Source organism: Cherax quadricarinatus, chromosome 23 (assembly GCF_038502225.1).
Source record: "Cherax quadricarinatus isolate ZL_2023a chromosome 23, ASM3850222v1, whole genome shotgun sequence".
In the NCBI taxonomy this organism is placed as follows: Eukaryota; Metazoa; Arthropoda; class Malacostraca; order Decapoda; family Parastacidae; genus Cherax; species Cherax quadricarinatus.
In genome coordinates, this window is record NC_091314.1 from 9,283,626 (window position 1) to 9,308,859 (window position 25,234).

The 25,234-nt window shown below is 42.9% G+C and overlaps 1 protein-coding gene across 1 annotated transcript in view; it reads right to left on the bottom strand.

The window, feature by feature from the left end:
* Taldo (transaldolase) overlaps positions 1-18,416 on the bottom strand; it is a 67,440-nt gene extending 49,024 nt beyond the window's left edge. The window contains exon 1 of the mRNA XM_053772449.2: positions 17,820-18,416. Coding sequence (XP_053628424.1) covers positions 17,820-17,916 — 97 coding nt within the window. The 5' untranslated portion in view covers positions 17,917-18,416. The remainder of the gene's footprint in view (positions 1-17,819) is intronic.
* Between the last annotated feature and the right edge of the window lie 6,818 nt (positions 18,417-25,234).

The following is a 25,234-nucleotide window of genomic DNA, read 5'->3' on the forward strand; positions in this document are numbered from 1 at the left end:
GGATAAATAAGTATACAAGATATGATGTAGGGCGAAATGACAGTAGTTTGTTGGATTATGTATTAGTAGATAAAAGACTGTTGAGTAGACTTCAGGATGTACATGTTTATAGAGGGGCCACAGATATATCAGATCACTTTCTAGTTGTAGCTACACTGAGAGTAAAAGGTAGATGGGATACAAGGAGAATAGAAGCATCAGGGAAGAGAGATGTGAAGGTTTATAAACTAAAAGAGGAGGCAGTTAGGGAAAGATATAAACAGCTATTGGAGGATAGATGGGCTAATGAGAGCATAGGCAATGGGGTCGAAGAGGTATGGGGTAGGTTTAAAAATGTAGTGTTAAAGTCTTCAGCAGAAGTTTGTGGTTACAGGAAAGTGGGTGCGGGAGGGAAGAGGAGCGATTGGTGGAATGATGATGTAAAGAGAGTAGTAAGGGAGAAAAAGTTAGCATATGAGAAGTTTTTACAAAGTAGAAGTGATGCAAGGAGGGAAGAGTATATGGAAAAAAGAGAGAGGTTAAGAGAGTGGTGAAGCAATGTAAAAAGAGAGCAAATGAGAGAGTGGGTGAGATGTTATCAACAAATTTTGTTGAAAATAAGAAAAAGTTTTGGAGTGAGATTAACAAGTTAAGGAAGCCTAGAGAACAAATGGATTTGTCAGTTAAAAATAGGAGAGGAGAGTTATTAAATGGAGAGTTAGAGGTATTGGGAAGATGGAGGGAATATTTTGAGGAATTGTTAAATGTTGATGAAGATAGGGAAGCTGTGATTTCGTGTATAGGGCAAGGAGGAATAACATCTTGTAGGAGTGAGGAAGAGCCAGTTGTGAGTGTGGGGGAAGTTCGTGAGGCAGTAGGTAAAATGAAAGGGGGTAAGGCAGCCAGGATTGATGGGATAAAGATAGAAATGTTAAAAGCAGGTGGGGATATAGTTTAGGAGTGGTTGGTGTAATTATTTAATAAATGTATGGAAGAGGGTAAGGTACCTAGGGATTGGCAGAAAGCATGCATAGTTCCTTTGTATAAAGGCAAAGGGGACAAAAGAGAGTGCAAAAATTATAGGGGGATAAGTCTGTTGAGTATACCTGGTAAAGTGTATGGTAGAGTTATTATTGAAAGAATTAAAAGTAAGACTGAGAATAGGATAGCAGATGAACAAGGAGGCTTTAGGAAAGGTAGGGGGTGTGTGGACCAGGTGTTTACAGTGAAACATATAAGTGAACTGTATTTAGATAAGGCTAAAGAGGTCTTTGTGGCATTTATGGATTTGGAAAAGGCGTATGACAGGGTGGATAGGGGGGCAATGTGGCAGATGTTGCAGGTGTATGGTGTAGGAGGTAGGTTACTGAAAGCAGTGAAGAGTTTTTACGAGGATAGTGAGGCTCAAGTTAGAGTATGTAGCAAACAGGGAAATTATTTCCCAGTAAAAGTAGGCCTTAGACAGGGATGTGTGATGTCATCGTGGTTGTTTAATATATTTAAAGATGGGGTTGTAAGAGAAGTAAATGCAAGGGTCTTGACAAGAGGCGTGGAGTTAAAAGATAAGGAATCACACATAAAGTGGGAGTTGTCACAGCTGCTCTTTGCTGATGACACTGTGCTCTTGGGAGATTATGAAGAGAAGTTGCAGAGATTGGTGGATGAATTTGGTAGGGTGTGCAAAAGAAGAAAATTAAAAGTGAATACAGGAAAGAGTAAGGTTATGAGGATAACAAAAATATTAGGTGATGAAAGATTGGATATCAGATTGGAGGGAGAGAGTATGGAGGAGGTGAATGTATTCAGATATTTGGGAGTGGACGTGTCAGCGGATGGGTCTATGAAGGATGAGGTGAATCATAGAATTGATGAGGGGAAAAGGGTGAGTGGTGCACTTAGGAGTCTGTGGAGACAAAGAACTTTGTCCTTGGAGGCAAAGAGGGAAATGTATGAGAGTATAGTTTTACCAACACTCTTATATGGGTGTGAAGCATGGGTGATGAATGTTGCAGCGAGGAGAAGGCTGGAGGCAGTGGAGATGTCATGTCTGAGGGCAATGTGTGGTGTGAATATAATGCAGAGAATTCGTAGTTTGGAAGTTAGGAGGAGGTGCGGGATTACCAAAACTGTTGTCCAGAGGGCTGAGGAAGGGTTGTTGAGGTGGTTCGGACATGTAGAGAGAATGGAGCGAAACAGAATGACTTCAAGAGTGTATCAGTCTGTAGTGGAAGGAAGGCGGGGTAGGGGTCAGCCTAGGAAAGGTTGGAGGGAGGGGGTAAAGGAGGTTTTGTGTGCGAGGGGCTTGGACTTCCAGCAGGCATGCGTGAGCGTGTTTGATAGGAGTGAATGGAGACGAATGGTTTTTAATACTTGACGTGCTGTTGGAGTGTGAGCAAAGTAACATTTATGAAGGGGTTCAGGGAAACCGGCAGGCCGGACTTGAGTCCTGGAGATGGGAAGTACAGTGCCTGCACTCTGAAGGAGGGGTGTTAATGTTGCAGTTTAAAAACTGTTGTGTAAAGCACCCTTCTGGCAAGACAGTGATGGAGTGAATGATGGGGAAAGTTTTTCTTTTTCGGGCCACCCTGCCTTGGTGGGAATCGGCCAGTGTGATAATAAAATAAATAAAATTATATATATATATATATATATATATATATATATATATATATATATATATATATATATATATATATATATATATACATATACATGTATATATATATATATATATATATATATACATATATATACATGTATATATATTATACACACACACACACACTATTACAGGACGGATAGGGGAGCAATGAGGCACATGTTGCAAGTGTATGGAATAGGTAATAAGTTACTAAATGCTGTAAAGAGTTTTTATGAGGATGGTGAGGCTTGGGTTAGGGTGTGTAGGAGAGGAGGAGATTACTTTCCAATAAAAGTAGGACTTAGACAGGGATGTGTAACATCATCATGGTTGTCTAACATTTATAGATGGAGTTGTAAAAGAAGTAAATGCTAGGGTGTTGGGGAGAAAGGTGGGATTAAATTATGGGGATTCAAATACAAAGTGGGAGTTGACACAGTCACTTTTTGCTGACGATACTGTGCTTATGGGAGATTTTAAAGAGAAGGTGCAAAGATTGGTTGATGAGTTTGGGAGGGTGTGTAGAGGAAGAAAGTTGAAAGTGAACATAGATAAGAGTAGGGTGATGAGGATATCAAAAGATTTAGATAAGGAAAAGTTGGATATCAGATTGGAGGGAGGGAGTATGGAAGAAGTGAATGTGTTCAGATATTTGGGAGTAGACTTGTCAGTGGATGGCTTTATGAAGGATGAGGTAAACAACAGAAGTGATGAAGGAAAAAAGGTGGATGGTGCACTGAGGTATTTATGGAGACAAAGAATGTTATCCATGGAGGCAAAGAAGGAACTGTATGAGAGTATGGTAGTACCAAGACTCTTATATGGGTGTGAGGCATGGGTGGTAAGTGCTGCAGTGAGAAGGAGGCTGGAGTCAGTGGAGATGGTGTGTCTAAAGGCAATATGTGGTGTAAATATTGTGCAGAGAATTTTTAGTGTGAGAATTAGGAAGAGGTGTGGAGTTACTAAAAGTATTATTCAGAGGGCTGAGGAGGGGATGGTGAGGTGGTTTGGTCATTTAGAGAGGATGGAGAAAAATAGGATGACTTGGAGGGTGTATAAATCTGTAGTCGAGAGGAAGAGGGGTAGGGGTTGTCCTAGGAAAGGATGGAGGGAGGGGTAGAGAGGGTTTGTGTGAAAGGGACTTGGACATAGAGCAGGCATGTGTGAGCATGTTAGATAGGAGTGGGTGGAGATCAATGGTTTTTGGGACTTTATGAGCTGTTGGAGTGTAAGCAAGGTAATATTTTGTGTAGGTATTCAGGGGTAAACCCGGTTAGCTGGACTTATGTCCTGGAGGTGGGAAGTACAATGCCTGCATTTTAAAAGAAGGGTTTGGGATATTTGCTGTTTGGAGTGACATCTGAACTGTCATATCTGCTCACCTCTGCAAAGACAGTGATTATGTGTGAATGATGATGAAAGCATTTCTTTTATTTTCTGGGTCACCAAGGCAAGGTGACATTCTTGGGTGCAATATTTTATGTTATTAAAATCTTTAAGAGTGAAGTCACATAAACCAATGTTCCTAGTCACTAAGACTGGAAATTCTCCCCCTTCTTGTACTGTACAATATTGAAGGTTCACAAGAAACTGATAACTAATAAAAAATATTTAGGAGCTTACGTATAGAAAAAAATATTTTTATCATTTATAAAAAAAAGTAGCTTAGAATTTAGAGTACACAACCGACATTGACCAAGTTAACAGGTCTGTGCTAGTCTTGTTCTGCACAGTATAGTCGTCAACAGAGTAAAGTCCGAGGCAGCTACGGTGAAAAGCTCTGTTCCACAAGGCACAGTACTCGCTCCCATCTTGTTCCTCATCCTTATATCCGACATAGACAAGGATGTCAGCCACAGCACCGTGTCTTCCTTTGCAGATGACACCCGAATCTGCATGACAGTGTCTTCCATTGCAGACACTGCAAAGCTCCAGGCAGACATCAACCAAATCTTTCAGTGGGCTGCAGAAAACAATATGAAGTTCAACGATGAGAAATTTCAATTACTCAGATATGGTAAACATGAGGAAATTAAATCTTCATCAGAGTACAAAACAAATTCTGGCCACAAAATAGAGCGAAACACCAACGTCAAAGACCTGGGAGTGATCATGTCGGAGGATCTCACCTTCAAGGACCATAACACTGTATCAATCGCATCTGCTAGAAAAATGACAGGATGGATAATGAGAACCTTCAAAACTAGGGAGGCCAAGCCCATGATGACACTCTTCAGGTCACTTGTTCTATCTAGGCTGGAATATTGCTGCACACTAACAGCACCTTTCAAGGCAGGTGAAATTGCCGACCTAGAAAATGTACAGAGAACTTTCACGGCGCGCATAACGGAGATAAAACACCTCAATTATTGGGAGCGCTTGAGGTTCCTAAACCTGTATTCCCTGAAACGCAGGAGGGAGAGATACATGATTATATACACCTGGAAAATCCTAGAGGGACTAGTACCGAACTTGCACACGAAAATCACCCACTACGAAAGCAAAAGACTTGGCAGACGATGCACCATCCCCCCAATGAAAAGCAGGGGTGTCACTAGCACGTTAAGAGACCATACAATAAGTGTCAGGGGCCCGAGACTGTTCAACTGCCTCCCAGCACACATAAGGGGGATTACCAACAGACCCCTGGCAGTCTTCAAGCTGGCACTGGACAAGCACCTAAAGTCAGTTCCGGATCAGCCGGGCTGTGGCTCGTATGTTGGTTTGCGTGCAGCCAGCAGCAACAGCCTGGTTGATCAGGCTCTGATCCACCAGGAGGCCTGGTCTCAGACCGGGCCGCGGGGGCGTTGACCCCCGGAACTCTCTCCAGGTAAACTCCAGGTAACATAAAAATTGTCACAGGCAATCAGAGGATTTTACTTTATCTTCTAAGTGCCATCATGTCCGGCTTTTGTGGGTTATTTTTCATTCTTCAAAGCTTTCCTGATTTTTACCAGTCAAATACAGTGGACCCCCGCATACCGTACGCATCACATAACGTTCAATCCGCATACCGCTCGCTTTTATCGCAAAAATTTTGCCTCGCATACCGCTCAAAAACCCGCTCACCGCTCTTCGTCCGAGACGCGTCCAATGTGCGCCCTTAGCCAGCCTCACATGTGCCGCTGGTGGCATTGTTTACCAGCCAGCCTCCGCGGTAACATCCAAGCATACAATCGGAACATTTCATATTATTACAGTGTTTTTGGTGATTTTATCTGCAAAATAAGTGACCATGGGCCCCAAGAAAGCTTCTAGTGCCAACCCTACAGCAATAAGGGTGAGAATTACTATAGAGATGAAGAAAAAGATCATTGATAAGTATGAAAGTGGAGTGCATGTCTCCGAGCTGGCCAGGTTGTATAATAAACCCCAATCAACCATCGCTACTATTGGTGGTACAGCTGCTGCTGCTGCTGCTGCTGCTGTAGTACCATCTGCTGCTGCTGTAGTACCATCTGCTGCTGCTGTAGTACCGTCTGCTGCTGCTGTAGCATCGTCTGCTGCTGCTGTAGCACTGTCAGCTGCTGCTGCTGCTGCTGCTGTTGTACCACCATCAGCTGCTGCTGCTGCTGCTGCTGTTGTACCACCATCAGCTGCTGCTGCTGTAGTACCGTCTGCTGCTGCTGTAGTACCGTCTGCTGCTGCTGTAGCATCGTCTGCTGCTGCTGTAGCACTGTCAGCTGCTGCTGCTGCTGTAGCATCGTCTGCTGCTGCTGTAGCATCATCTGCTGCTGCTGTAGCACTGTCAGCTGCTGCTGCTGCTGCTGCTGCAGCACCGTTGTTGGTGTGGCTTATTGAGAATACCAAGAAACAATTAACCCCAGATGATTTACCACCCAGGATAACCCAAAAAAGTCAGTGTCATCGAAGACTGTCTAACTTATTTCCATTGGGGTCCTTAATCTTGTCTCCCAGGATGCAACCCACACCAGTCGACTAACACCCAGGTGAACAGGGAAAAATGCCTGGAACTAGTGCTCATATTGGTGAATTTAAAGCCAGCAAAGGTTGGTTTGAGAGATTTAAGAATCGTAGTGGCATACACAGTGTGATAAGGCCTGTTCTGGAAGAAAATGCCAAACAGGACCTACAGTACTCAGGAGGAAAAGGCACTCCCAGGACACAGTGTCTCATCAGTCATTGCTGCATCTTCAATAAAGGTAAGTGTCATTTATTCTTCATTTAGTAGAGTAGTACATGCACAATATATATTGTGCATGTACTACTCTACTATTGTGCATGTATCCTTCTCTTTGTGTGTAGGAAAATGTATATTTCATGTGGTAAAAAAATTTTTTCATACTTTTGGGTGTCTTGCATGGATTAATTTGATTTCCATTATTTCTTATGGGGAAAATTCATTCGCATACCGATCATTTCGCATAACAATGAGCCCTCTTGCACGGATTAAAGTCGCTATGCGGGGGTCCACTGTACAAAACCACACTGGATCACACAAAATGCTGGGTTGCATTATAACCCAAAAACCTAAACAGAGGTGTAATCGAAGTCCCCTTCCCCAAACAAATTCAGGACAGCATTTTAATAATCATAAGAAATGTTAGCTTGATATGTCTACCAAGACTTTACATAATATTGATGCAAATGTTAATAATATTTACATCAATATTTAAAGTGTTGGTGGACATAGTATAACTTTAAATATGAACACATACATAATTACAGAGGAATGTGCTGAGTATTGATTCCCTTCCAAGAACCCTACAAGCTACTGGTCCACCACGTCTGACTCAATAAAACAAATTCCAGAAATTATCCAAGAAAAATAATGCTACACAGTCTACATAAATGAAATTAATGGGTCATCAATATAAATGTAGTATTGTACATCAACTCTTAAAAATCAACTGCACAGAAATTCAATCAATTATGGACACAAACTGCATCAATTAATTTAGGTATCTCCAAAGGGGTACCATACACTATAGCAGTTAAATGATGAGACCTTCAGTGCCAACTAGTTAATACTATTTATAAGCTCTAGTCTGGTCCACATTTTGTAGACTGTTCCTCGTTTTGTTGGAATTAATGTACCACCTTATATCTCTGGTCACATCTTTGATCTCCAGCCCTTTATATATAAATTATTCTCTAAAAAAAAAAAATTTTACTGTACAGTAGACCCCCGCTTAACGATCACCTCCAAATGCGACCAATTATGTAAGTGTATTTATGTAAGTGCGTTTGTACGTGTATGTTTGGGGGTCTGAAAAGGACTAATCTACTTCACAATATTCCTTATGGGAACAAATTTGGTCAGTACTGGCACCTGAACATACTTCTGGAATGAAAAAATATCGTTAACCGGGGGTCCACTGTATATTGGAACCTTTATTGCCTGCACTTGTCTGGAAGAGGCAGATTAAAGATTAATTTTAGCAGATAGCAGAGATCACCCTACAAAAAGCCAGTGTAACAAAGCTGACTAATAAATCATTTTATTTTTACACAGTATACCAGCAATTATAGTAAAACAATACAGTGGAACCTCTACTTGCAAGTTTAATCCGTTCCATGACCTTGCTCGCAACTGGATTTGCTCGTTTGCAGAGTCAATTTTCCTCATTTAAATTAATTGAAATGCAATTAATCCGTTCCAGTGGAATTCTGTACTTCAATAATTTCGCTAATATCAACTCTCTGGCTTATTTATCTATCACAGTTCATCTAATATGACATAAACAATATAAATAACAGAAACATGATATATACTCTAGAATGAATAAAACATGTCATTCATGTAGTGGTATGGGCGGTGTCGGCGGTGGACGAGAGTTTGTCTGGAGACTGGGCAAAATACTTCATGAATAATTTTGCTAATATCATCTATAGGCTTATTTATATATCACAGTTCATCTATTATTATTATTATTATCCATTGCTATTATTATTATATGTATTATTATTATACATTATTATTATTATTATTATTATTATTATATAAATAATTTGTAATTTTTGTTCACACAAAAAATTATAAGATTTACTGTTAGTCCTTATTGCAATAACTGTATAAATAATGCCAACCCATTCACAACTGCATGTTTTAATGGACAGTGATGTCATTTGTTTACTCTGAAACAGCCAAGCAATGGACCATTTCTCCTAGGTTGAGCTCTATTTCAAGGTACTTTTTGTCGTGAAAGCAATTAAAATCATATATATTTCTGTAATATATCTTCCATTCTATCAAATGAGACCCAAAAAAACGAGAATACAACCATAAAAACCATTCGAAATTACCGCAAAGGGATGGCTAATTGCTGAGAAGTGAACTCCATTATTTATGCTTAGATTTCTTTCATTTTTGGTGTACATTAAGAAGCATTTTTCCATCATACATTGTCCAAGTTTCAATAAGATAGTCCAACAAACAAATGAGATACAATTCCCGAGATCAAGAGCAAGAGCCCCTCACCAGTGTCAAGGAACCTGCCTTGAAGTCTGCTCGCTTGTGGAAATTTTGCTCGCGTATGGAAGCAAAAAATCGACCCATCGACTGCTCGTGTTTGGAAAAACTCGCACGTGGACACGCTCGCAAGTAGAGGTTCCACTGTACTGTACTGCATAGTTAGTGGAACAAATTACATGTGGACCAAAGGGATTAACATTTTAGAATGACACCTGGCACATGGCCTCATGCTTCAAACATGTCACATTTTACTTTTAATTCCGCATTTAACACCACATGGGCTTAGACAGTGCAGTCACTATAAACAGTATGTATATATGCGAGTGAGAAAGAAGAAAGGAAGCTAAGAAAAGGAAAATGACAAAAAGAAGGGGAATAAGAAGGGCAGTAGGAGGCTAAGAAAGAGGAAGTGTCTATTCCTTCGACAGTTAGGCAGTGAACAGTTTGTTAACCCTTCAGTTCACAGGTTAGATCACAAAAACCTAAGGAAAATGTGTATTTAACCACAAAGAAAGACACTGAAAATAATGAATAGGACAACCAACAATGCAGTTCAATACTTGTTTACATTTAGGTAACTGGCCACCAGTCAAAGCCTCTACCAAAGAAAAATAAGAAAGAAAAGGGGGGAGCAATACAAGAAAAGGAGGGATAAAATTTGTGATAATTTTTCGATATAGGAACATTAAGGCCTGAGATGATGGAACAGTCAATGTCATAGCTATCAATGATTATAGCTGCAAATTACAAGTGTGGGGAAAAGACATGTAATATCATTTGAAGCACTTATTGTGTATACTGTATGTGCTGGGGACAGGAAGTCCTTGGTTTACCAAGGTCCCAAAGGATGAGGCTCACTAACCTATCATCACCCAGATACTGTAACTATTTACCATTAGATTAAACATTAATTTTAATATATACATTTTATTATTTAAAATTTGACAATTTAAATAAGTCCAGAATTATACAGTACAGTGGACCCCCGGTTCACGATATTAATCCGTTCCTGAGAGCTCATCGTAAACCAAAATTATCGGAAAGCGAATCAATTTTCCCCATAAGAAATAATGGAAATCAAATTAATCCATGCAAGACACCCAAAAGTATGAAAAAAAAAATTTTTTACCACATGAAATATTAATTTTAATACACACAAACTGAAGAAGACATGCACAGTTACATGACACTTACCTTTATTGAAGATCTGGTGATGATTGATGGGATGGGAGGAGGTGAGTGTGTGGATGGTCTTAGTGTTTAGAAGGGGAATCCCCTTCCATTAGGACTTGAGGTAGCAAGTCCTTTTCTGGGGTTACTTCCTTTCTTTTAATGCCACTAGGACCAGCTTGAGAGTCACTGGACTTCTGTCGCACAACATATCTGTCCATAGAGGCCTGTACCTCTCGTTCCTTATGACTTTCCTAAAGTGTTTCACAACATTGTCAGTGTAATACATGTAGTCACCAGCATGGCTTGCAATAGCTGTGTGAGGGTGATTTTCATCACCCTTTTCACAAATGATCGCTTGAGAGATGCTATCTCCTGCTATCTGTTTTTCATTTATCCACACCAATAACAGTCTCTCAACATTTTCTTACACTTGCGGTCGCTGTTTCGTAATCCTAGTTGCACCTTTTGCAAGAACAGCTTCCTTGATTGCCGTTTTCCTGCTCACTATAGTAGAGATGGTTGATTGGGGTTTACTATACAACCTGACCAGTTCCGACACACACACTCCACTTTCGTACTTTGCAATTATCTCTTTCTTCATTTCAACAGTCATTAGCACCCTTGGTCTCGAAGGGTTGGCACTAGGAGCTTTCTTGGGGCCCATGGTGACTTATTTTGCAGATACAAGCACCAAAAACAGTGATAATATGGATAATATGGAATGTACCGAATGTATCCTTAGATGCGCGCACACTGACTGGCTTGTAAACGCTGGTACACACGGGGGAGTTCAGGCCACAAGTGGACACATCTCGTACGAATCGTATCGCATACCAGGTTTTGTATCGGGAAGCGAGGCAAAATTTTTTCAATCAAATGCATCGGCAACCGAATTTATCGGATACTGGTAACATCGGGAACCGGGGGTCCACTGTATTTCAAAGATTTAAATTTTCGCTAGAAGCACCACTTACCAAAGTAAGACATTGAAATTTGTAAGGTAATCCTAATAAAATACAAGGATGCCATAAAAAAACAATTAGTAAACCCAAAGCCATGACTTCAGCTGATGAATCAATCACCAAGGAAACCTAGTGGATTCAGGCTGAGATGCCCATGGGAAAATAAACAACCAGTCATAATGTAAAGACAGTTTTAAGGGGGCCCAACACATAGGGTAAAATATTACTAATGTAGCCCCGGTATTGAAGAAACAGGTAAAGAAAAAGACAAAAGATCCAGAAATACAAAATAGCACTATTGCTGGAGATGGCAAAAAGGGAAAATGCTCCAGGAAATGGTGTTGATACATTACCAGTAATAAGTGGTGGTGGTACTGATGCTAGTACAGGTGCTGCAAACAGTGGGGAAATCAGGAAAAACTGCACCAGAAGGGAACCCAGCCACTGGAGTGAGAGAGATGGGAGGAAGTGCAAAATAAACCCAGTGAGGAACAGTGGGTGTAGTGGGAACAATAAGGGAACACTGTATCAACATTCATGGCCCCAGACTATTCAACATCTTGCCAGAAGATACCAGAAACAGCTGGAACAAGTGTAGAAGGCTTCAATAAGAAGCTGGACAAGTATCTTCACCAGGTGCCAGATCAACCAGGTTGTGATGGATATGTGGGGCAACAGGCTTCCAGCAGTGACAGCCTGGTTGACCAGGCAAGCACCAGACAAGCTTGGCCCATGGCCGGGTTCCGAGAGTAGTGAGACTCTCGGAACTAAACTCATCAAAGGTGCAAAAAATCCTAGCAAACAGAAATAAATTCTGTGCAAATTCTATGTCTTGGGTATCTGTAGGCATGGACTATCTGGAAAAGCAGGTTGGACATGCAAGTTTGACCATCCAAAAAAAAAAAAAAAAAAAACTGCAACCTTGTTACCAAAGGAGTATACAGTTCTTCTTTTGGTAAACTATTTCATCCTGAAATGTGTTATTCATCAGTCCATGAAAGAAAATGTTACAACACATACTGTCAGGCACACTATTTAAAGGAGACCAAAAGGTCCAGATCACACAAACCTTGGGAAATAAACCAGGGTAGTTATAACCACTCGAAAGTTTTTTTTTTAGGTAGAAAAAAAAATGGCAGGAAATGACAAATATTACACCACCTCAGATCAGTACTGGAGTGGAGGCACAGTCAGTGGCCCCCACAACAGATGTTAGTATGTACTAGCAAAATAAAGCCCCTTTACATACCATCAATATGACAACACTTATCCTTGGAAATACATGTATACAGGGTCTCAAGCCATCAACAAAACAAAATACCTTTCATCAATGGACTGTTCACAAAGTCAAATGCATGTTTACGGCTTTCACAGAGACCCACACAAAAGATCCCTTTGACAACAAAATATGGATTTCAGGGTACAACTTATTCAGATGCGACAGACAGAACAGGCAACAACGGGTGGTTGGCCTGTATGTCACAGAGTCGCTCATTTGCTTGGAATTACTAAACACCACAAATGATGTAGTAGTTGAAGTTTAGGCAATAAAGACAAAGTCAAAACCTTGTCATTGTGGTTATATACAAGGAACAGTTTTTGAAAATTGACTACTGTCTGGAAAATCTTCCAACCCCAGCCCCAAATATCTTGTTGCTGGGTTTTTTCAACTTAAGACACCTAAAATGGAGGAATGTGGCAAATGTTTAAGCATTGAGATAACCCCAGGAGGCAGCTCAGATGGAAACTCACAAACACAAGAGCTATTAAGACTATGCAACAAATTCACCTTAAGCCAGCAAATAGTGAAGCCAACAAGACTGGAAAATACACTTGACCTTATCTTCAATAATGATGATCTGGTATGAAATATAACAGTATCGAAGACAAACACTCAGATCACAACATAATCGAAGCACAGACCAGCAAAATGAGATCAGTTATGAGGGTGCCTTCACCAAATTCAACTTCAATAACAGAAACATACAGTGGGATCAAATTAACCATGTCCTAAATGAAACAAGCTGGGAAGATATTCTAAACAACACAGATCTGAACTTATGCCTAGAAAGAATTAACTGTGGCACTTGAGGTATGCTCAAGGCACATTCCCCCAAGAAAAAAGAAGAGAAGAAGCAAACTAGCAAGAGATGCTCCCTCTACAGGTGAAGGCGAAGAATCACAGAGCTGCTCAGAGACACCAGTCTATCTAAAATATGGAAGGAGGCACTGGCCAGAGAAATAAAAAATATTGAACTTTAGCTTAAAGAATCAAACAGGAGACAAGAAACAAAGGAATAACTTAAAGCCATAATTGAAACTGAAAAAAACATTTCTTTTCTTATGCCAAATACCACATCCAGTACCGGACCTCTGCTTAAACGAAATGGGACTTACACAAATGACAGCAAAGATGAGCGAGATACTGAAGTCCCAATACAACTCAGCATTTAGTAAGTCATTAATCAGACTAAGGGTTGACAATCTAAATTAATTTTTTATAACAGACTTTAAAAAACTTTGAAAAAAAATCAGTAAATGACATGCCCATGCACGCTGCCCCAGGCGTAAACTCGTCAAACTCTGTGCTCATCAAGAACTGCAAGAAACCCCTTTCACATGCCTTAAGTTTTCCATGGAGAGAGAGCATAAACAAATGAGTTATCCCACAGTCACTAAAAGCAACAGATATAGCCCCACTCCACAAAGGAGGCAGTAAAGCAACTGCAAAGAATTACAGACTGATAGAACTAACATCCCACATTATAAAAGTCTTTGAAATGGTTCTAAGAAGAAAGATTGCCACCCACTTAGATACCCATCAGTTGCAAAACCCATGGCACCATGGGTTTATAGCAGGTCGCTCCTGCCTCTCGTAACTACTGGACTACTATGACATGGTCTTGGATGCACTGGAGGACAAAATGCAGATATAGCATACACAGACTTTGCAAAAGCCTTCAACAAGTACAATCATGGTATAACAGCACACAAAATGTGTGATAAAGGAATAACAGGAAAGTGGGGGGATGGATCTATAACTTCCTAACAAATATAACACAGAGTAACAGTAAACAAAGTACAGTGGAACCCCGAACATCGGCCTCTGTGGGCATCAGCCAAATCATATTTAGGCTGGTTTTTGGGCCGAAATTTTGCTCCATGTTTTGGCCCGTGCCTCGCAAATTGGCCATATTAGATGTGTCAACCTGCCTCCCGCCGGGACGCCATGTGTAGGCTAGTCAGTCTCCCTGTGTCTCGGTGAGTGAGCATTCATCAAAACATTTCCTTAAACTCCACTGGTTTTGCACTTGTTTATTAAGTGTGACTGTGAAATAAGCCACCATGGGTCCAAAGAAAGTTCAGAGTGCCAGCCCTTTGGTAAAGAAAGTGGGAAACATGACACTGAAGAGAGAAATTGTAGAAAAACACGAGTGGTGGGCGTGTGCTCCAGCTTGCCAGGATGTATGGCAAAAACAAATCAACACTCGCTTCTATCCTGGTAAAGAAAGAACAAATAAAGGAAGCTGATGTGGCAAAAGGGGTAAACATGTTAATGAAAAAGAGATCACAAACAATGGAAGATGTGGTGAAGTAGTTGTTGTGGATCAGCGAAAAACAGTTAGTAGGAGATAGTGTTTCAGAGACGATCATTTGTAAAAAGGCAGATCTCGTAAAGAAAATGCCTGGAACTAGTGCTGATGTTAGTGAATTTAAGCCCAGCAGAGGCTGGTTTGACAGATTTAAGAAGCATAGTGGCATACACAGTGTTGTAAGGCATGGTGAGGCTGCAAGTTCAGACAAACATGCAACTGAAAAATTTGTGCAGGAATTCATGGGGTACATAGAAACTGATGAATTCCATCTCCAACAAGTGTTCAATTATGATGAGACGGGCCTCTTTCAGAAGAAAATGCCAAAGAGGACCTACATCATGCAGGAGGAAAAGGCATTGCCAGGACACAAGCCTATGAAGGATAGGCTAACTCTTTTGTTCTGTGTTAACACTAGTGGGGATTTCAAAGTGAAGCCTTTACTGGCGTATCACTGAAAATCCCAGTGTTCAAGAAAAACAATGTCATCAAGAGTAAATTGTGTGTGATGTGGAAAGCTAATCATAAGGCATGGGTCACAATGCAAATTTTCATTGACTGGGTCCATGAAGCATTTGGCCAGTGTGAAAAAATACCCCCAGGAAAGTAAATTGCCACTCAAGTGCCTCCTGGTAATGGACAATGCTCCTTCTCATCTTCTAAACTTGATAGACCAATTGTCTAGGAATTTCAGTTTTATAACAGTGAAGTTCTTGCCTCCTAACACCACTCCTCTTATCCAGCCCATGGACCAACAGGTCATTTCCAACTTCAAAAAACTCTACATAAAAGCACCTCAGACACTGAACTGACCCTAAGAAAGTTCTGGAGGAATCACTTCAATATCTACAACTTCCTAATCCTTATAGATAAGGCTTGGCAGGGAGTGATTTCCAGGACTGTGTACACTTCTTGGAGAAAACTGTGGCCAGAATGTGTCCTTGAGAAGGATTCTGAAGGGTTTGAGGCTGATCCTGAGGACCCTACACCTGTTGTGGAATCTATTGTGTCTTTGGGGAAATCCATGGGACTGGATGTGAGTGGCGAGGATGTGGAAGAGTTGGTGGAGAACCACAGGGAAGAGCAAACCACTGAAGAGCTGCAAAACCTTCAACTGGAACAGCAACAGACCACACCTGAAGAACTTGTTTCAAAGGAGGAGGAAGAGAGAGGGAAGGAGGTGCCTTCTTCAGAGATTAAGGAAATTTGTGCAATATGGAGTAGGGAGTAAGCTTTTGCTGAGAAATATCACCCTGATCAAGCTGAAACAAGCCATATCTGCAACATGTTCAGTGACAAAACCTTGGCCCACTTCAGGCAAATCTTAAGAGAGGTGCCAGAAACAGACCTCTCTGGACAGTTTTTTTGTGCGACAGGGGTCCAGTGACTCAAGCTGGTCCTAGTGCCATTAAAAGACAAAGAAGGGAAGTAACCCCAAAGAGGAACTTCATACCTTAAGTCATTATGGAGGGGGGATTCCCCTTCCAAACAATAACCTATCTTCCTCCCTCTCCCCTCCCCCCTGTCTTCCATATGCCAACAAGTCTTCAATATACGTATGTAATAATGATTTAATGTTCATTTATATGTAACTGTCATTGTTTTGTGTATGTAAAACTAGAGTTAAACTTTACAAAATATATTCTTTTTTTATTATTTTTTGGGTGTCTGGAATGGATTAATTGTATTTACATTAATTCTTATGGGAAATATTGCTTTGAATTTAGACCTTTTCGGATTTAGGCTGACCTTCTGGAATAGATTACGGCTGATATTCGGGGTTCCACTGTAAAGTCAAAGGTAACTACAATGAAAAGCTCTGTTCCACATGATACAGTACTCACTCCCATCTTTTTCCTCATCCTTATATATGATGTAGACAGATGTAAGTCACAGCACAATGTCCTCCTTTGCTGACAGACTTCTGACCCATCGATGACTTGGGAACATTAATATCACTGGTATTCATTGATTTTTATATCACAAAGCACTAAACTCTTGGGTCATTTGGCACAAGGCACAGACTATCCTCAGTCCACTAATTGCAGCCTAATCTCTAACCAGTCAGGCTGTTGGTATTTGTTATGCCATAGCTGTAAAGTGCTCAGCTCACAACCAAGAGAGCCCAACTTCAATCCTGGGCAAGGTGAAATTTATGAGTGCCTTTAAGGTTATACTTAAGCCTCTTACACAATTTGAAGAGTTTACTTAATACTGACACAATAAGTGTCAGGGGCCCAAGACTGTTCAACTGCCTCCCAGCATACATAAGGGAGATTAGCAATAGGCCCCTGGCTGTCTTCAAGAAGGCACTGGACAGGCACCTAAGTTATTATCTGACCAGTCGGGCTGTGATTTGTACGTCAGTTTACGTTCGGCCAGCAGTAATAGCCTGGTTGATTGGGCCCTGATCCACCACAAAGCCTGGTCACAGACCGGGCCGCGGGGGCGTTGACTCCCGAAACCTTCTCCAGGTATACTCCAGGGCATATGTTCTGCATAACAATGGGTTTTCTATAAAGTATGTCAATAATATCAACTATCCTTAATTAAATAAATTGTAAACTGTGCTTCACTGAGATATATTTTATCATATATGACGGACATTATCTTATCTTAACGTTTCACCCGTGTCGGGGAGTGATCCCCAGGCCTCCCCTGTGTGAGCTAAGGAATCTATCAAGTCACCTTATTATTGCTCACATCTTATAGTAGAATCCACAATAGTCACACTGCTTGACGTTACTGGTTTATCCTCGGTCAAATCTATTTAATATAATACTGTATACATATATGCCCATAACACCTGTGTGCCCTTAAGACCACTGCAAAATTTTATACTTACGTATGAAACCTAAATAAAAGCTTATTCAAGGGAAGAAAAAAAAACGAGGAATTCGTTCCGATATTGAACATGGTACCGTTAACAAAATTGTATTCTTGGTTGTTTCATTTAACATATGGGATGTGTTATCCAAGGTTAAGATAAGGGCACAGCGACACCGGTGAGAGGGGTAAGATGAAGCTACACTTACACTCAAAGTCCCCGGTGTCTGCCACAACCACCGTCATCTCCTTCAGCTGCTCCAGCGACGTTGCCATCTTGCCCTTCTTCGTAGGTGACTCTGACATCGTAAGCGACCGTGACTTCCTTTATATATTGATTTCACCGTGACGTCAGCCTCCGCGAGCCTCCCACAAACCACAAACTGAGTGGTTGAGGCAGCGGCCGCTGGTGGCACCACCGTCCAGGGGCGGGCACTCACGCCACTATAATCCACAATTATTATCATATTCGTGGGGTAGTTGTATAATCCTGGGCCTTACATCGCCTGGGGAATGGTAGGTGAGTAGGTCTGAGACAAGTAAGAGGAGGGTAGCTCCAATTCCTCGGTTGAAGAGTCCTTCACCAGATTCGAGACTTTTCACCTTGAGAGGCCTTGATGGTCAACCTGTGACGTCTCTTACACAAGCGGCCTCCACCTGCCACTTCTGCTTCCATTTGTCACTCACTGCCTCCATGTCTCTCTACCTCCTCCACCTGCCACTCAGCGTCCATATATCACTACTTCCTCCACCTGCCACTCCTGTACCTCCATATGTCACTGCCTTCACCACCTGCCACTTCTCTGCCTCCAGCTGCCACTCCTGTCTCCATCTGTACTCGCTGCTCCACTCAAGGAAGGTTCCTTGATGTTGGTGAGGGGCTCTTGATCTAAGAAACTGGATCTGTGCTCCAGTTCCTTGAATTAAGCCTGAATACCTTCCATTCCCCCACCACAGCGCTGTACAATCCTACAGGTTTAGCGCTTCAAAGTTTATTCTCTATAAAGATTACAATGTTGAATTTACAGAATTTGGTTGTAATAATAATTATTGTAATAATAATTATTGTAATAATAATTATTGTAATAATAATAATGTACTCGCTGCTTCCTCCGTCACTGCCTCCACTTCAAAATCAAAATAAAAAAAAATTATTTCTCTGCGTAGTATACAATGTATAGTTTACATGTAATAAAATATTGTTAACCACAAAGAAAGCCACTAGCATGCATGAGCATGTCTTTATCTGGCATACTGTCTTCATGTTTCACTCCACTCTGCCTCTGTCTCACTGCCTCCATCTATTACTCATTACTTCCATCTATCACTACCTCCATATGTTGCTCTGCCTCCAACTGTCACCACTGCGTCCATCTGTCACTCATTGCCTCTGTCACCACTGCGTCTGTTTGTCACTCATTGCCTGTCACCTCTGCGTCCACCTGTCACTCATTGCCTGTCACCATTGCCCTCATCTGTCACTGCCTTCAAGTGTCACCAGCGCCTCCATCTGTCACTCACTGCCTCCATCGTGACTCACTCTCACTCTCGGTATCTGACCAGCCGGGCTGTGGCTCGTACGTTGGATTGCGTGCAGCCAGCAGTAACAGCCGGGTTGATCAGGCTCTGATCCACCATGAGGCTTGGTCACAGACCAGGCCGCGAGGGCGTTGACCCCCGGAACTCTCTCCAGGTAAACTCCAGGTAAACCTCCGGTCATGTCACTGCTTCCACCTGCAGCTTGTCCTTACAACTTCACTGGATGTATGACCAGGAGAGGGATCCCTGGTGGTTGTATGACCAGGAGAGGGGTCCCTGGTGGCTGTATGACTTGGAGAGGGATCCCTGGTGGTTGTATGAACAGGAGAGGGATCCCTGGTGGCTGTATGACTAGGAGAGGGATCCCTGGTGGTTGTATGATCAGCAGAGGGATCCCTGGTGGCTGTATGACCAGGAGAGGGATCCCTGGTGGCTGTATGACCTGGAGAGGGGTCCTTGGTGGCTGTATGACCAGGAGAGGGATCCCTGGTGGCTGTATGACCAAGAGAGGGATCCCTGGTGGCTGTATGATCAGGAGAGGGATCCCTGGTGGCTGTATGACCAGAGGGATCTCTGGTAGCTGTATGACCAGGAGAGGGATCCCTGGTCATACAGCTAGGAGAGGAATCCCTGGTGGCTGTATGACCATGAGTGGGATCCCTGGTGGTTGTATGACCAGGAGAGGAATCCCTGGTGGTTGTATGACCAGGAGAGGGATCCCTGGTGGTTGTATGACCATGAGTGGGATCCCTGGTGGTTGTATGACCAGGAGAGGAATCCCTGGTGATTGTATGACCAGAGGGATCTCTGGTAGCTGTATGACCAGGAGAGGGATCCCTGGTGGTTGCATGACCAGGAGAGAAATCCCTGGTGGCTGTATGACTTGGAGAGGGATCCCTGGTGGTTGTATGAACAGGAGAGGGATCCCTGGTGGCTGTATGACTAGGAGAGGGATCCCTGGTGGTTGTATGATCAGCAGAGGGATCCCTGGTGGTTGTATGACCAGGAGAGGGATCCCTGGTGGCTGTATGACCTGGAGAGGGGTCCTTGGTGGCTGTATGACCAGGAGAGGGATCCCTGGTGGCTGTATGACTAGGAGAGGGATCCCTGGTGGTTGTATGATCAGCAGAGGGATCCCTGGTGGCTGTATGACCAGGAGAGGGATCCCTGGTGGCTGTATGACCAAGAGAGGGATCCCTGGTGGCTGTATGATCAGGAGAGGGATCCCTGGTGGCTGTATGACCAGAGGGATCTCTGGTAGCTGTATGACCAGGAGAGGGATCCCTGGTCATACAGCTAGGAGAGGAATCCCTGGTGGCTGTATGACTAGGAGAGGGATCCCTGGTGGTTGTATGATCAGCAGAGGGATCCCTGGTGGCTGTATGACCAGGAGAGGGATCCCTGGTGGCTGTATGACCAAGAGAGGGATCCCTGGTGGCTGTATGATCAGGAGAGGGATCCCTGGTGGCTGTATGACCAGAGGGATCTCTGGTAGCTGTATGACCAGGAGAGGGATCCCTGGTGGTTGCATGACCAGGAGAGAAATCCCTGGTGGCTGTATGACTTGGAGAGGGATCCCTGGTGGTTGTATGAACAGGAGAGGGATCCCTGGTGGCTGTATGACTAGGAGAGGGATCCCTGGTGGTTGTATGATCAGCAGAGGGATCCCTGGTGGTTGTATGACCAGGAGAGGGATCCCTGGTGGCTGTATGACCTGGAGAGGGGTCCTTGGTGGCTGTATGACCAGGAGAGGGATCCCTGGTGGCTGTATGACCAAGAGAGGGATCCCTGGTGGCTGTATGATCAGGAGAGGGATCCCTGGTGGCTGTATGACCAGAGGGATCTCTGGTAGCTGTATGACCATGAGAGGGATCCCTGGTGGTTGCATGACCAGGAGAGAAATCCCTGGTGGCTGTATGACCAGGAGAGGAATCCCTGGTGGCTGTATGACCAGGAGAGGGATCCTGGTGGCTATATGACCAGGAAAGGGATCCCTGGTGGCTGTATGACCTGGAGAGGGGTCCTTGGTGGCTGTATGACCAGGAGAGGGATCCCTGGTGGCTGTATGACCAGGAGAGGGATCCCTGGTGGCTGTATGACCTGGAGAGGGGTCCTTGGTGGCTGTATGACCAGGAGAGGGATCCCTGGTGGCTGTATGACCAGGAGAGGGATCACTGGTGGCTGTATGACCAGGTGAGGGATCCCTGGTGGCTGTATGACCTGGAGAGGGGTCCTTGGTGGCTGTATGACCAGGAGAGGGATCCCTGGTGGCTGCATGACCAGAAGAGGGATCCCTGGTGGCTGTATGACTAGGAGAGGGATCCCTGGTGGTTGTATGATCAGCAGAGGGATCCCTGGTGGCTGTATGACGAGGAGAGGGATCCCTGGTGGCTGTATGACCTGGAGAGGGGTCCTTGGTGGCTGTATGACCAGGAGAGGGATCCCTGGTGGCTGTATGACCAAGAGAGGGATCCCTGGTGGCTGTATGATCAGGAGAGGGATCCCTGGTGGCTGTATGACCAGAGGGATCTCTGGTAGCTGTATGACCATGAGAGGGATCCCTGGTGGTTGCATGACCAGGAGAGAAATCCCTGGTGGCTGTATGACCAGGAGAGGAATCCCTGGTGGCTGTATGACCAGGAGAGGGATCCTGGTGGCTATATGACCAGGAAAGGGATCCCTGGTGGCTGTATGACCTGGAGAGGGGTCCTTGGTGGCTGTATGACCAGGAGAGGGATCCCTGGTGGCTGTATGACCAGGAGAGGGATCCCTGGTGGCTGTATGACCTGGAGAGGGGTCCTTGGTGGCTGTATGACCAGGAGAGGGATCCCTGGTGGCTGTATGACCAGGAGAGGGATCACTGGTGGCTGTATGACCAGGTGAGGGATCCCTGGTGGCTGTATGACCAGGTGAGGAATCCCTGGTGGCTGTATGACCTGGAGAGGGGTCCTTGGTGGCTGTATGACCAGGAGAGGGATCCCTGGTGGCTGCATGACCAGAAGAGGGATCCCTGGTGGCTGTATGACTAGGAGAGGGATCCCTGGTGGCTGTATGACCAGAATAGGGATTGCTGGTGGTTTTGTGTGACAAGGAGAGGTATCCCTGGTGATTGTTACTCGGTGAGGATGAACATCAAAATGGTATACAATACCGACAGGTTGGTAGGTAAGACACATATGCAACAGTTAGGCAACTTTATTTCGAAACGTTTCGCCTACACAGTAGGCTTCTTCAGTCGCATATAGAAAGAAGGCAGGAACAGTAGAGATGTGAAGACGATGTAATCAGTCCATCACCCTTGAAGTCCTAGAATTTGAGGTTGTCAGTCCCTCAGCCTGGAGAAGTTCATTTCCATAGTCAGGAACTATCTGAAGATGAAGCGACAGTGCGGAGACTAAAATACTGTCGGAAGGAGAGGTGCAGAGTAGTAGTAGTAGTAGTAGTGAGAATGTAGCCACTGAGAGGTCATGTCCCTCTCAGATCCAACAATTCTCACTTGAAAAGGTTGTCCAAGGAGTTTTCTGTACCAAGATGCCATGTGTTGCAGTGTCTGACAAGATGAACATCAAAATGGCATACAATACCGACAGGTTGGTAGGTAAGACACATATGCAACAGGCTGAGGGACTGACAACCTCAAATTCTACGACTTCAAGGGTGATGGACTGATTACATCGTCTTACATCTCTACTGCTCCTGCCTTCTTTCTGTATTCGACTGAAGAAGCCTACTGTGTAGGCGAAACGTTTCGAAATAAAGTTGCCTAACTGTTGCATGTGTGTCTTACCTACCACTCGGTGAGGAGTAATAATAATAATAATAATAATAATAATAATGATAATTATTATAATAAATAATAATAATAATAATAATAATAATAATAATAATAATAATAATAATAATAATAATAATAATAATAACAATAATAATAATAATAATAATCTATATATCTACCAAGTACATCATACAAATGACATAGCAGTAGTTGACATTACTGTTATATTAAAAGAGAGCTCCTGGTTGTGCAGAGTATTTCTGGCATCCTTAAAATTAACTTAGTTACTGGATAATTAAGTTGGTGTGCAAGAATGATATACAGTCTTTGACTTTATTTCAAACTCTTTTTTGTTTACGAGTAAGACATTTTTTATGTTGTTATTTTGTAAAACAATTTGTTGTAATGTTCGTGGTTGTTAGGTTAGGTTAGGTAAGGTTCGTCAAGAAACAGGACAATTATTTCCTGATGCGGGTTTTGTTCAGATGATGAATGTGACCTGTTATTTATTTATTTATTTGAATGACCTGACTAGGTTGAGGCATTGGCTTAAGCCGGTAGGAGACTTGGACCTGCCTCGCATGGGCCAGTAGGCCTGTTGCAGTGTTCCTTCTTATGGTCTTATGACCCCCCGTTGGAGCTTTTGGCCATCTGCCCGAGGCCTTCCACTGGCTTACCGGTCCACCCCTTTAAAAATTATTGTCATACTTATAACCATTTCTATATTTTCGTGGTTGTTATTACATATGTTAGTTAAATACAAATACTAATCTATATTTCAGTATTACAGTATTACCTGACATAATAATAATAATTTGAAGACCCATAGAATCATAACATATCGGACTAAACTAAGATTATATTGTACTGATAATTTAGTTAGATTTTTATTATTTTTTTATTGTTTTTTTCTCTAATGGTATAATGGACAATATTAGAAGAACATAAAAATATATACAGGTTAACTAATAAAGTATCACTATAAAAAATATTATGATTTAGTTTAACACGATGAGTGGTACGTTTTACTTAAATTGTTTTGTATGTGTGTGAGGAGGGACTGCAGCCTGTCTCGTGATATATGTGTGTGAGGAGGGACTGCAGCCTGTCTCGTGATATATGTGTGTGAGGAGGGACTGCAGCCTGTCTCGTAATATATGTGTGTGAGGAGGGACTGCAGCCTGTCTCGTAATGTATGGAAGTTGACAGAAAAAACTGAAATAAAGGAATAACACTTACACGCACAAGGCTCTTGAGACCGGGAGAAAGTGAACCTAGCAGCGACCAGCGAAGGGTAGGGGCCAGGAGCTGTGACTCGACCACTGCAACAGCATATAGGTGAGTACACTGTCTCTCTCTCTCTCTCTCTCTCTCTCTCTCTCTCTCTCTCTCTCTCTCTCTCTCTCTCTCTCTCTCTCTCTCTCTCTCTCTCTCTCACTTTCGTTGAATCATCATGAATTAGGATCTCTCCTTCATTTATTTTAAGACTGTGTAAGTCAAGTGTTGACGGTGATGTGCTCAGCAAGGTCATCTCAAAGATGTATACTAGTTTGCGCTCCAGAAGAATTACATTCAATTAATTGTACCGGACTTGGGAGAAGGAGAGCTGAGGTATGTTAAAAATGAAATCGTGAATCTATTATAGAAAGTTAGAAACCTTATTGACGTTCAGACGAGTTTATTGATTATGAGTGACGTCAGAATGGATGAAGTAGGATAGTGGACGGGAGCACCTTCGTCAGGTACGTCATACAGGGTTAGTTTAGCCAGTAGGTTCCTTCAGAGGAGGTGCTTTGATGATGAAGAGCTATTGATCCAAAGATCCTTGGACGAAGATCCCGTCATTAGCATTTAAATAATCCTCTGAATGGGGCATAGTAAGTTTTAAGACTAACTATTCAGGGCTCTCCTTCCGCCCTGTCATAGGGCTGCACAACGTTGCTTTGGTAAATGTTATGTATTCTGGCAAGACTGCTAGTGGATAGGAGACGCATTGTCTACAGATTAAGAGCAGAATTTTATGGCGACAGTGTGTCGTTTACTTGGAGAGGGTTTCGGGGGTCAACGCCCCTGCGGCCCGGTCTGAGACCAGGCCTCATGATGGATCAGGGTCTGATCAACCAGGTTGTTACTGCCGGCCGCACGCAAACTGACATACGAACCACAGCCCGGTTGGTCAGGTACTGACTTTAGGTGCCTGTCCAGTGCCTGAATCAAGACAGCCAGGGGTCTTCAGTCTTCAGTGTAGTTTTATCAAGAAGCCTATTTGGTTCCACATCTGTGTCTTGTTGTGCACCTGTCTTGTTGTGC